Source organism: Mycteria americana, chromosome 16 (assembly GCF_035582795.1).
Source record: "Mycteria americana isolate JAX WOST 10 ecotype Jacksonville Zoo and Gardens chromosome 16, USCA_MyAme_1.0, whole genome shotgun sequence".
NCBI classification, from domain to species: Eukaryota; Metazoa; Chordata; class Aves; order Ciconiiformes; family Ciconiidae; genus Mycteria; species Mycteria americana.
The window spans coordinates 7,399,979-7,412,758 of NC_134380.1; the positions used below are offsets into that span (position 1 = coordinate 7,399,979).

At 49.5% G+C, this 12,780-nt stretch overlaps 1 protein-coding gene across 1 annotated transcript in view; it reads left to right on the plus strand.

Moving 5' to 3' along the window:
* The window catches only part of CACNA1G (calcium voltage-gated channel subunit alpha1 G), a 101,182-nt gene that overhangs the window by 30,115 nt on the left and 58,287 nt on the right, over window positions 1-12,780 (plus strand). The window contains exons 9-13 of the mRNA XM_075518657.1: window positions 4,773-4,924; window positions 5,459-5,644; window positions 6,815-6,929; window positions 7,675-7,830; window positions 12,143-12,211. Of these exons, the coding sequence (XP_075374772.1) occupies window positions 4,773-4,924; window positions 5,459-5,644; window positions 6,815-6,929; window positions 7,675-7,830; window positions 12,143-12,211 (678 nt within the window). The remainder of the gene's footprint in view (window positions 1-4,772; window positions 4,925-5,458; window positions 5,645-6,814; window positions 6,930-7,674; window positions 7,831-12,142; window positions 12,212-12,780) is intronic.

Here is a 12,780-nt window from a genome sequence, read left to right on the forward strand (position 1 = left end):
AAAGAAAGAAATGCATTACAGCCTATTTCTGAATGCTGAAAAAGGGCAAGGCACTGGTGCAGCTCTGAGATACCCCTCGAGGCCACGTTCAGTACCTGGGGACATCTTCCCTCGCCTCCTCCTCCTCTCCCCCGCGGCAGTGCCCTGCTCGGTGCCAGGCAGCCCCGCCTGCAACCTCCAGGCAGGGTGCAGAGAGCTTCCCCTCCTCGCCGCCACGGTTTGCACCCTGCCAGGCAGGGTTACGTCTGGGCCGGCGCCCATGGCTTGCCTCCTCCCCGCCGCCTTCGTTTGCCGCGTGGTGTTTATGAAAGATACTGTGCTGTCTGCTCCTATTTTATGTGCTGCCAGAGCTTGTCAATGTGCGGTTTGGTACATCAACAAATCGACACTACACAAACAGAAAGCTAACAGGGAATGATTTATCCAGGACACCACGTCCGTGTGTCCAGCAAGGTGAGGCGTCCTGGAAACAAAATTCAGTATTTACCAAAGGCTCATCAGAAGAGCTGGTGTTTTGTGCCACAGCTGAATCGCGCTTGTATCTCGCTCTTTCTGGGTGTTGCTCATTTAATCGTAGGATGCTTTCCTTTTAATTAGTCACTGCTGCTGCTGATGAGAGAATTAGCAGACTCTTCTCTTAATGGAGAAGCTGAGGCTGTGGCAGACGTGCTGTAATAGGGGTTATGGGCAGGAGGCTTTGTGCTGCAAAGAAACCCCAGGGTTTGCACCTTGGGTTCTGCTTCCCTGCAAAATGTCCTTTTCCAGGGGGGTTCCTGGAAGGGTTTGTTTTCCAAATATATCATTTAGTCGAAGGAAGGATGCTACCTCCCCCCACTGCCATGTTGTGGCCCTCAGAGGGGAAAAGCTGCTTGATTTTACCGGCTCTTTTCCTCCACGCCTGGCGAGGACCTGTGGAGCTGGTTGTGTGCCGGGAGTCGGTGACTCTCCCAGGTACATTATGTCTAGAGCTGGTCAATATTGTTTTGATTAGACAGTTATTGTCAGAAAATGGCAGTTTATCAAACTTGAAGCTGTTCATGGGAGGGGACCATGAAGTGAACTGGCTTAAAAAAAATTATTGAAATACATTGTCTGAGATACTTGAAATATCCATTTGAACATTTGGGGAACAAAAAGTTCCATGTTCTTTTTCAAGCTGACTTTTATTTATGTTTTTTAATTTCAGTTGTTTTATGGTACAGAGCGAATGGATAAGGGAATAGGGACTGAAATGGAGGGGAGAGCTTTCAAAATTTTGGGCACAAAGTGTTTCAGTTCGCCAGTTCTGAAACTCTGCATTCCTGTTTGGGATGGGATGATAATTTCAATTCCCGTGGGAGAGAAAAGCCACTTTCCTGCTGTATTGTAATGATGTCTAAGGAAAGATGTCTCAGACATGTTTGTGATTTCTCTAGAGCAAAAGCATCTTATAAACAGTTTTATTATCTATATGCAGGCTGCATGGAAATCCCGTAGCTGGCATTCTCGGAAGTGTTTGAATCCCCACTGCCTGGCTGCAATGGGCGGGATCACGCTCTCAGCCCACCTCTGTTTTTATAAATAATTCCCAGTGGTGCTCGTGGCAGGGATCCAGGCGAGTGCCCCATGGACTGGCTGCAGCGACGTGTCCCTTGAAAGGGACGCGGAGCTCTTGCAGGGGCTTATGAGCTGCCCTGGGGACCCCCTGGGCGCGAGCGAGGGGCTTGGGGGAGAGCGCTCCACAGCTGGCTGCAAAAATCCTCCGAGTAATTTGCATCGCCCCATCACAACTCTTTAGGGATGTCTCGTTTCCCAAAGCAAAATAACTCCTCTATTTCAGCTGGGTCTGGTTGCGGTGTGCTTCCAGCAGATGCTCGCCTCGCCCTCCCCTGGCAGAGCTCCAGGCTGCCCTGGAGAGCCTCCTCTTCTCCTGGCTGGGTGAAAGGAAAGTTTTCCCTTCCTCTTTCAACCCATTTTGGCCGTTAATCGTAGATTTTTGGATATTAATTCTCACCTCTGGTTCAGGAGATCCCACTCTTCATTTTTATTATGGGCACCCAATGTCTCAGATCTTAAAAACTGTTTCCTGTGAGGGAAGTGGAAAAGAGCGTGCAGAGGAGGAGTGGAGGGCCAGGCAGCTTTTTTGGGGTGAAGCAGGGGGAGGTGGATGGATGTGGTGCTGCTGCGGGTGCTGGGCGTCGCCACGCTGCATGGGCTGACCCATAGCCGTCCCGCACCGGTGCCAGGGGTATTTGGGGCTCTCATGAGCTGGGAGAGATGTTTCATGGGCTGGCGGGGGTCACGGCCCTTCCAGTGGGTGCTGGGGGTCCTGGGAGAGTTGCGCTGTAAGCGCTACTCCCCCCGTGGCTCCCCGTGTCACCCAGCTGTGCCCTGCCAGCGCCTCCTGTCCAGATTTCTACATCCCAATAACACCTCCAGCCGGAAGGTGCTCGCGAAGTGCAAGGTTTCATTAATCCACACTATTAACGTGACATCCCTGCCCGGGCTGGTTGGGTTTTCCACGTCAGCCCCCGTGGGGAAGGGATGCCGCGGCTGTGGGCGATGCCGGGCGCTGCTCGCGCGCAGAGGGACTTAACTGGGTTGCGCCTGCGGGGCAGGTTAGATTTGGCAGCGCGGTCGCAGAGAGGGAGCAGAGGGTGGAAATCAGCCTTTGGGGCCCGGGTTAGTGGCGCTGGTGGATGAGGAGGAAAGCTTCCAGGAACTTGTTTCCTTTCCAGCAGTATCGCTGCGGTAATGATAACAGCACAGCCGGCATCGGTGCTGGGGCTCTCACGAATGATTTGGCATTTTTTTTGTGACTAAGGTAGAATTTCAGCTATTTGAAATTGTCCTGAGGTGCAGCCTGACATATAAGTTATCGGCCTATTTATTACTTTGTGTCTGAGTGTTCCCGTAGGTATATGATTTTAAACCAGGGCTGCGTTTAATATCGGGAGCGGGAGCATTTGTATTTTAGCTCTAGATCAGCGAGGAGGTGATTTGGGCCGTATGTCTGGTGTGTTCAGCAAACTCTAGCCAAGGGATCCGTTCCTCAGCGAGGATGTTTGAGGTATAGGAAGTGTTCAACACTCTCTTTTTTTTCTTTTTTTATTACTTTTTCTTTTCAATGCTGCTGTTTCCCCCTTTGCTATCCTGTGATCGTTGCTGTGTCATCACAAGCTCCCACCGGTATCAGTGCAAGTCCCCAGGGGTTACACTACCACGCTGAGATAACATCAGACCAATTTGGGTCCCCATCTACCATCACACTGCATTGGAGGAACTTGAGCTGCAAGGGCTTGGCCGGCTGTGCCTGGAGACTTCAACCCTGAGAAAGAAAGAGTTGAACACCCATATGGATTTATCTGTTTATTTGCCAGAGCGTACCTGTGAAGTCTGTGGTTGCTGTAGTTTCTTGGGTCTCTGAAACACAGCTGATCAAGTGTTGAGCCTGCCTCTGAGCCATCCCCTCTCCTGGCTCCCATGGCGTTGGGTTGGGCTTGGGTTACCTGATGTCAAACCCTACGGCTCGTGCCACAGCATATGCCGTAGCATGGCAGCTCCTGGCCTGGTGTAGGAAATTTTTGGCCAGCCATGAAGGTGTTTCATGTAAGTGGTGGGAGCAGTCAACAGCACGCGTTGGACATCGGCTTCTTCTCGTGGTGTAGCTGCCGTGATCCTGCACATCAGGCTGTAACCCACCATGGTGTTCAGGCATCTAAAGCCATGGGTGGTTACACGTGGGGATTTAGAAAAGCATCCGAGTGAGTTAGGTGCCAAACTACCCCTAAGAGGAATCCAGCACCCAGTGCGTGTAAGGTGTTTTGTGAACTGTGCCAGCCCACTGCCCCGTGGGGCACCTCGGCATTGCCAACACAACCCCGTGGCCATCTGCCAGCAGGATGCTGTCTCTTGGTTTTAATGAAGCCTTTAAGTAGAAACATGCAGTTGCGGCTGTGTGTTGGGATTAAATGGGGAGAAGGGATCTGGTACTGCAGATTCTGCTCCTGTCTTTGCCACTGACTGATCCTAAACAGACTACACCGCCGGTTTTTGTCTTCTGCCGTACGTTTTCCCATAATGTCTGCCCACCCGCTGGGGAAAGTGCAGCGCTGCGTGTCTGCAGGCATTGTTGGGAACCCTCTGTGAAATATGCTAGAAAAACATGAAAGGTATTAATTTAGGTCTAAGATTATGGGAAGTCTGTTTGTTAGGGGGGTTTTTGTATCTCTGTTTTTAGATTGCCAGTCTGAATGGCCAGGATTGGGCCCTTTCTCAGTCGCAGTATTTGGCGCTTCCTGATAATGAGTTTTTCGAGCCATTCCAGTTATAGCACCTCAAATCTCTGCATTTGAAAATCTTAGCTTAAATCTTTTGATGAGGTACTAAATAAAAAGACAGGCCCTAAAAGGATATTTATGTGAGAAAACAGTCCAACTTCCCTTCCGCATAAGGAGAATTGGTTTGGAGGATGTGAAAGCGTTAAGGCTCGGTACACGCCACTTCTACATAAATCTCCTGAGGTGGTACTAAAGCTGTGATTAACGTGAAGTCCATGTCTGGATTTACCTGCTCAATTTACAATGGGTGTATAAACCTTAAATACTCTCATAGTATTTTTCTTCTCTCTTCTGGGCTTTGAGTGAGCTATTACCATTTTCTCGCTACACCATTAGCATCGGTATGCCTATACTTGCGGTATTGGGGCTGTATTTCCAGGTGTAATTTTGGATATGCCTAACAAATGGACCTGTGCTGTTTACTGTGTCCCTTTCCTCCTCTTCTTTCCCCAGCCGGAGGAGCTTACTAACGCCCTGGAGATCAGCAACATAGTCTTCACAAGCCTCTTTGCCCTGGAGATGCTGCTGAAAGTCCTCGTTTATGGTCCTTTTGGCTACATTAAGAATCCATACAACATCTTTGATGGGATCATTGTGGTGATTAGGTACAAACCTAGAGCTTTCTTTATGCGTGTTTCCCCTCATTTGGCTGTTTAATTAAACAGAAAGTAATGGAGAGTGGGCATAAATACCTTCCTATGACACTTTATATTTCTCTGCTGTAAATTAATGCAGTTAAACGTGATTGCTAACACACATCTTGGGGTTATTTTATGGTCATTTTAGAGAGAGGCCCAAGCGGAAAGTTATCAGTCCCAATGTCCTGGGAAAGTCTAGGATCCAAATGGTACGACCAGTGCCCGATTAAGTAGCTGTCTGGTGTTTTGGCATGTGCGAAGGCTGTAATTGCCCCTGCAGCTGCAGCCACTGATTTGCAGGCGTGTTTTTGACACTCTAGTGGGGCTCTGCTCTTTACAAGCCTGGATGGAGTCCAGCTCACCGGGGGCATTGGCAGTGCGTCTCTGCCTGCTTTCCATCCCTCTTCTCTCTGAATTTCACCCTCCCTTTGCTTCCTCTGCTCCATGCCTTGGCGTTAGGCTTTGTCTTCTTGTCCTGCAATGACCTTTTTTCTCCCTCAGCGTGTGGGAGATAGTGGGCCAGCAAGGCGGGGGGCTCTCGGTCCTGCGGACTTTTCGGCTCATGCGAGTTTTGAAGCTGGTCCGCTTCATGCCAGCCCTCCAGCGCCAGCTCGTAGTCCTCATGAAGACCATGGACAACGTGGCCACATTCTGCATGTTGCTGATGCTCTTCATCTTCATCTTTAGGTGAGCGCTTCCAATTCCCCATCCTGAGGTTGCTCTGGGTTTTTTAGGCGGGATCCCATGGCGAGGTGAGGAGATGTAAGAGTCCGCACCAGGGCATGGCTGAGCTGAACAGTCCCAGAAGCAGCATCGCTGGCCAGTGCTGGCGATGGCTTGCTGCCCCGACTAAATTCTCTTAACTCTAGCCAAGCAAGACATCTGTCTTTGCAAGATGATTTACAAGGAAAATCTTTCAGCTGGATGATTCCTTGACATCACCCCAAGACAGCGGTCCTATTACCGACTAGCAGAAAGCCTGGTGCTAAAAATATTGCCAGGGAGAGGGTGATGTTCCTAAAATAAAGTCAGCTGTGGTGGTGCTTGTGCTCTTGCATGGCCTCTTCTTCTGAGAAGTGAGGTTCTGCAGTGGAAACATTAGAAATAGGCTTGGCATAGCCCCGAATTTTTGGATTTTGGTCTAGATTTTGAGAAGAGCCTGTCTCCTTGTAACAGCCAACGCCGGTGTTCTAGCAATCCAGGCACTGGGAAAGCTGAAGAAAGCCAGTCTCTTCCATGGAATAATGTCCCTTCTCCCAGTGAGATGTTTCACTTCAAAGCCACCATTTGCAGCCGTGGTGCTCAGTAGAGCTGTAGATAATTTGATTATTCAGGTTACTGGCCGAGAGCAGGGGAAAACAAATTATTCTTTAGTATCAATCTTAAATGAAAGGTATTCTGTTTTCTGTCAAAATTGAAAAAGCTGGTTTGGGTCCCCTGATATGTCTCATTCAGGCATTTCACAGAAACCCTTTCTGTCTTCCTAATTCAATTTAAGCATATTTTGCTAAAAAATGTGTCATTGCGAAACGGAAAGTCAAAACATTTTGTTTAGAAAATGTTAAAACAAAATGTTTTGACTTAAAAAAAAAAAAAAACAAAGCAGAAGAAAAAGAAGGAGCGGGCATACTTTTTGGTTGAAACTGTTTGACAGATTTGACCCAGATTCACAACTGGTTTGCATGATCTCAAGGTGTGTTTTTCAGTGAACGAATGATTCATCTTTTTAAAAAAAAAAATTAAAAAAATTGCCCAGGTGAAATCAGGAGACACAGTCAGCCCTGCTGTATGATTATTAGTTTTTACTAGGAGACCGATGTCATCTCCTGTTGAGCCCCTGCTTTCCCTCCCGTGCAGCATCCTGGGGATGCATCTCTTTGGCTGTAAGTTTGCTTCGGAGCGAGATGGCGACACGCTGCCCGACAGGAAGAACTTTGATTCCTTGCTCTGGGCCATCGTCACTGTTTTCCAGGTACAAAATGGAAAATGCCACAACTCAAGTGCTTTTTGGGGCTGCAGGGGCTGGGGTTGTTTTCCAAAGCATCTGACAGAGCTTAGTGAAGATCCTTGCCGTGGAAGGGAGAGGACCCAAAACCACAAGTGCAGGAACACAGGGGTTTTCACACAGTTTTCCAGAATACATCAGAAAGCTAATGAGGAGGGGCTGCCAAGGTAGGAGGCTCTTGCATTTGCAGGGTATGGGCTGGGTGGGTGAAAGTAAGTGTAGAGGGTGGAGATGGAGAGGAGGTGATCAGGACCATTTGCAGTGATAGCTCGACAAAGAACAGAATCTGTTTTAAGCCCATAATTGATACGTGCAGTTTTTTGTTCTAGCAGCTCTGAGCTCTGTAACTGCTGGATCTGTGAAGGACTTTGAGCTGTTCTGGCCGACCAAAGGAAAGGTCCGACCCACATGATGTTGCGCTCCCTTATGGCTGAACGCATCCCTTGGTGGTGGGCGGGAGTCAGGGCAGTTTGGGCAGGGTCCTTACCGGTAGCGTGGGAGTCACGGTCGCTTTGGTCCTGTCTCTTCTCTGGCTCAGAAGATGGCTTGGGCCAGATTTGTCCTCCTGTGGTTATAGTTACGATGGATACCCCGAAAGTGGGTTATAGTTACGATGGAGACCCCATCCAGAGCACAGATACCCAGCCAGGCTCAGGCAAAACAGCACACAATCCTCCAGTATCTCCATTTTCCTGATACCCTTCTTCTGCAGATTTTGACCCAGGAAGACTGGAACAAGGTTCTCTACAATGGCATGGCATCGACCTCCTCCTGGGCTGCTCTCTACTTCATCGCTCTCATGACGTTTGGGAATTATGTTCTCTTTAACCTGCTGGTGGCCATCCTGGTAGAGGGTTTCCAGACGGAGGTAATGTCCTCACACTTGTGCCTTTGCTTTCTTCTAAAGTTTCAGGGCCTCCAGATCCTGGAATTTGATTTCTGAGATGGACAGCAATACGTTTGCAAGAGTGGTACATTAAAAAAAGTGGTGGAAAATATTAGGTCTTCTTTCTTCCTTTTTTTTTTTTTTCCTTTCTTTTTCTTAGCCAAGGTGCAATTTAATACAGCAAGCCCTCTAAACGAAGGGCTTAAATGAAAAGCATTGTTAGCATTAATGCAGGAGTGGGAATTCAGCGGTGAGTCAGGCACTGCAGATGGGATCGCTGCTATGACAGTGTCTTTGAAACAGTTCTCACCGTGTTTGTCAGCCAGATTAAAAGCCCCTCCTGAAAACTTACTCAGGCTGGTAAGAGATTAGTGACATGATTATCTTTTTTTGATGGTATGCATTTATGGAGCTCTTCCTGCATCCAGCCCTGCAATGCTCTGCGCATTTTAAAGTACATGATTTCTGGTCTCTGCCAGCTGCTTCCTTGGGCTGGGAACCTCCACGAGACATCCTGGATTGCTGGAGGCTTTCATGGAAGGGCAGGGGGGCACTTAGGTTTGAACTCAACCTTTTTTTTTTCATCCTACTGCTTTTCTAACTGTCCAGCTCGGAGCGAGTGAGCATGTCACCTAGTCCCCAGAGTGGGGGACCTGCGATGCCCACCCGCTCTCTGCAAAAATTGTCCGACTGTCCAAGAACATCAGTAAGGGGAGGGACCTTTACACCCTGCCCAGGGGGTTGGAGAGGTAAATATAACCTAAAACTGCTCACTGGGATCTGTTTATATAGGCTGTGCTTTTACACGCTATCTCTGATTTTTATGAGCATTCTGGGGTGACTAAATAGTATTTAGGATTTGTTGCTTGTGTATCATAATATCCTACCACCCTATGAATAGCTATGCACAGAGTCATTTTTATTATTATTTTTGGAGCACAGTTTAGAGTTAAATTAATGGAGTCATACCAGGAGATAGCAAGAATAAATTTTTTTTTTATTTTGTGTATTGTCTCTCTCCGTGTTGGTGCTTTTCTTTTTTTAATTGTTATTGTTGTAGTTGTTTCTGTCTGTAAATCCTCCCCCGCCATTCAGCCAAAGGGAAGGTCACTGCCAGGTTCTCCCGAATAGCACAATGTTCCCTTGCCCGAGCGAGAAGAGGTAAAAAGCTCCTTGTCTGCTTGTGACGATGGCTTCAAAACCAAGCCTTTGTCTGTTCGGTCTAGCAAATTGATTCTCTGAAGGTCGCTGAAGTGGGAGATCACCTGCTGGCACCCACTTCTTAGAGAAAAGGACGTAGCCTTTAAATGCAGCAGCCCCTTTTCCAACCCCTGGTCTTTGAGGGAGGCTGACACCTCTGGTCCTTGGCTCAGCCTGGTTTTTCATGCTAGAGCATCCTCGTGCTCACGCGCCAGCATGCTCCCGCTCCCGCACACCCAGCCGCCGTCCGCCTGTTTCCCTGGGCAGCAATTTATCCTGTGCTCGCTTTGTGGCCAGCTGGTACCATGGCGCAACTCCCTGTAAATTCATGCCCTGGCGTAACGCGCTGTGATTTTATTCCAATAACCACGTCCTTGAGGGTACATCTTCCCTGGAGTCAGGGGAACTGCCTGCAGCACCCCCTAAATTTGCTTTCGGCTGGCTTTTGCAGCAGGGCTGCCCCATCACCTGCCCCTGCTTCTCCTGTGCCAGGGCAGCACCGGGCCGGTCCAAGCCGGCTCCAGGATTTCCACGTAAGCTGCAAACGTGCTTTAACTGCAGTGTAAATCGGGGAGTAACTTCTGGTTCAGGAAAGCACTGAGACAGCCTGAAGCCAGCCATGCTCGTGCCAGTATTGCGAGGCGAGCGCAAGGACCCGGATCCAGTGCAGCCTCCAAAGATCAAACCCTCTCTGGCCAGCTCTGCCCAACTACAGCCACTTCAGTGAACTCACACCAGATCTGTATAATTTGTGACTCTGATTACAGTGCTATTGTATATCTCTGGCTTTGAAGATGGTATTTTAATAATAATCTTCCTTCCACGCCCTTGTTATTCTGAGTTCTCTATGCTCCTCCAGTAAATTGCAATGGGATCAAGAGATCCCTCAGCTCACCCCAGGTTTCCTGCAGCAGACAGGGAGCAAATGTCTGCTGGAGGCTGGGAGCCAGGTCTGGCCTTGATGGTTTATGTTTATTCAACTTTGCTGGCGTGTAGCTTTGCAAACAGATCTCATTCTGGTTTTTGCTAGCCAGCACACAAAGGATCCTCTCCTAAGCAGAATTAATAGAGAGATCGTCTCTCGCTGTAAACAAACCCCAGCGTCCCCCTCCTGTGATTGCACTTGGCCCTTCTTCTGAGTTGGTTTGGTTTTTTGGGTGGGTTTGGGTTTTTTTTGTTTTGTTTTTCCATTCTCCTTCAGATTTCTGGGCTGAAACACAATCCTGGGGCTGCTGCCTTTATCTCCCTGGTCCTTGAGTGCCTTTCCTCAATCTGCAAGCACCTCGTTAATTTTAGTGCATGGCTTTGCAGCCCCAGTTGCTAGGCAGCAGATGTATATAAGCAGTTCAGAAACAAAAAGGACCTGTTCCAAACTTTAAATACGGAGCAATATATTTTGCAGGATTGAGTTTCTCCCCCCCCGCCCCCCCCCCCCTTCTTTTTATTTGGTAACCTGCTTCTCTCTTGCAAGAGGCACACGCAGGACTTTATGCAACGTGGTTATTTTTGCCTGCACGTTCTCTGATTTAACTCAAGCCTGGCGGTGTGGGGAAGGTGAGCGGGGGACCCCGTTTGATCGAGCTGCTGATTTGAAATTGCTGCCTGACCTCTCAGGTCCCTACCCTTGGGGCTTCTCTCTGAAGCAAGCAATGACTCCTCTTTGTCAGGCACAAAGCTCCTCTCCCGAGGGACTTCCTAATAATATTATCTCCAAAGCGTATTCTTCCATTGGTAATCCTCCCGGTTTCATGTCCCCTTGTCCCCGTCTGTCCTCGCTCGTGGGTTTGTTCCTTCCCCTCCTTTGTGCCCCCCTTCCTTCCCAGAACCCTCCTCCAGCGCCTCCATCCTTTCCTCTGCAGGAGAACTTTACCAGCTCTCTGGATGTAACATCCTTGGAGAAATATGGACTTTGACTTCTGGGCTTCAGAGGGAACAGTCCCTTCTCCCGCAGTAGGGATTTTGGATCGTGTTTTTCTTGCATCCCTTACCTTTTGCATTCCTGTTGGTTTCAGTGGGATTTTCCTTGTGAAGGAAAAGTGTTTCTGTGCTTTCTTTCAATGGCTTTTCCATGTCTCTCTCTATTACAACCCAAGACTTTAAATTAAGTGTCCATTACATGCCTAGCAAGACACTGTTGGCTCATCCAGATCCCAAAGCTGATCGGTCTTAAACTCTTGATCCCAGCCTAGAGTGGGATGAGTTTTGCATCCCATGTAGCAACTGGAGGAAAGATCCATTGCCCTGTAGGCAGGAAATTAAGCTGATGGGACAACCTACGCCGCAGTGCGTAACCTCCCGCAGGCCCGCGGGACGGGACCGGGCACAGCCACGCTGCCGAAACGTGCTGAGGAGCGTTGGAAGAGCCGCCCCTGAGGAAGGGGAAACACAATGAGGTGAAAAATGGCGTGTGCTTTCCAAGTGGGTAGGAAAAGACCAACTTCTGGTGCTGTGAAGAGATGCTTGGGGCCATTTGTATGGCAAAGCCCCCCCACGACGGGGCTGTGCCCCGCTGCCCGCAGAGCCCTGCTGCGTTTGGGCACCCCGCTGATTTAAACGGGTGTCTCCGCTAACGGGGGTGAGGCGGGATCTGAAGTCATGGCAGGTTCTGGTGGCTTTCCTTAAAGTAGGTATTTCACCTGGCTGTAAGAGGACTGATATTGTGTTAATCAAACATTCATTAAAAGCCTCCATTGCTGCTTAATGAAGGCATAATAAATAAAGATCCTATTATGCAGCTGCAAAAAAAAAAAAAAATCAAGTTTTCAATAATTAGCTGGTGTTTCATTAGCACAATTATCACTTAGGAGCTGAAGCAAGCTCTGTTCGAAACACTTAATTTAAAGGTAAGGCCAGTCCCTTCGAAGGGCTTCGCTCCATCTGAGGTCTTCCACCCCTTCCCTGTGCCGCGTGGAGCGGGTGCCCCAGCCCAGCTCTCCATCACGGCCACACGCTGCCCTTCTCCCCCTTCCCCTCTCCTTCCCTGCCTTTTCTCCTGTGTTTTTTTGATTCCCCTCTCAGTCCTGCTGTTGAAACTGTGAAAATTGAACCCCCCCTTCCCCTTCCTCCCCCCTCCCTCCCCCCGTTTCTCCTTCAGGAGATCTCCAAGCGAGAAGACGCGAGTGGGCAGTTAAGCTGTATTCAGCTGCCTGTCGACTCGTCGGGGGTACGTACACAGCACGTCCCACCGCCCGCTGTGGTTGTCTCTCTCGTGGTGCCTGGTCACACGCCGTGGTGCTGTCCTCATTGTAGTAGCTGTCATTCTTTTGGGATTTGTTTGGGTGTTTTGGGGTTGGTTTGGTTTTTTTTACTTTCTTTTTTTGTCGTCCTCATTGTCAAGTCAGCCTTGATTTTTTAAGTCCCTTCCTTCTCTGGGGGAGCCAGGTAAATTAAGGTGGGTGCTTTGGGGCAGCTGATGCAGCTCCAGCCCTGGCTCTTGCCGACCCCTTTCTGGACGCCTGCCCCGGGGAAGGCTCCCCGCGGGGCTGTCACAGCCCCTCCGCAGCGTGGTCACATCCCGGGGACCTCCCCAGGGATGCAGATGGTGATGCTGATCGCTGGGCACGCCTGCCAAGCGCTTCCTCAGTCACGCGGGCGAAGGAGGGTGCCTGGGGAGTGAAGGGACCTGGAATCAAGCCTGTTTGTGGACACGTGTGTGGGAGCCCCGTGCTCAGCAGGGTGGGGTAGGATGGTGGCAGCTGTGGTGTGTCTCGGAAAGGCTGGCCAGGATGCTGG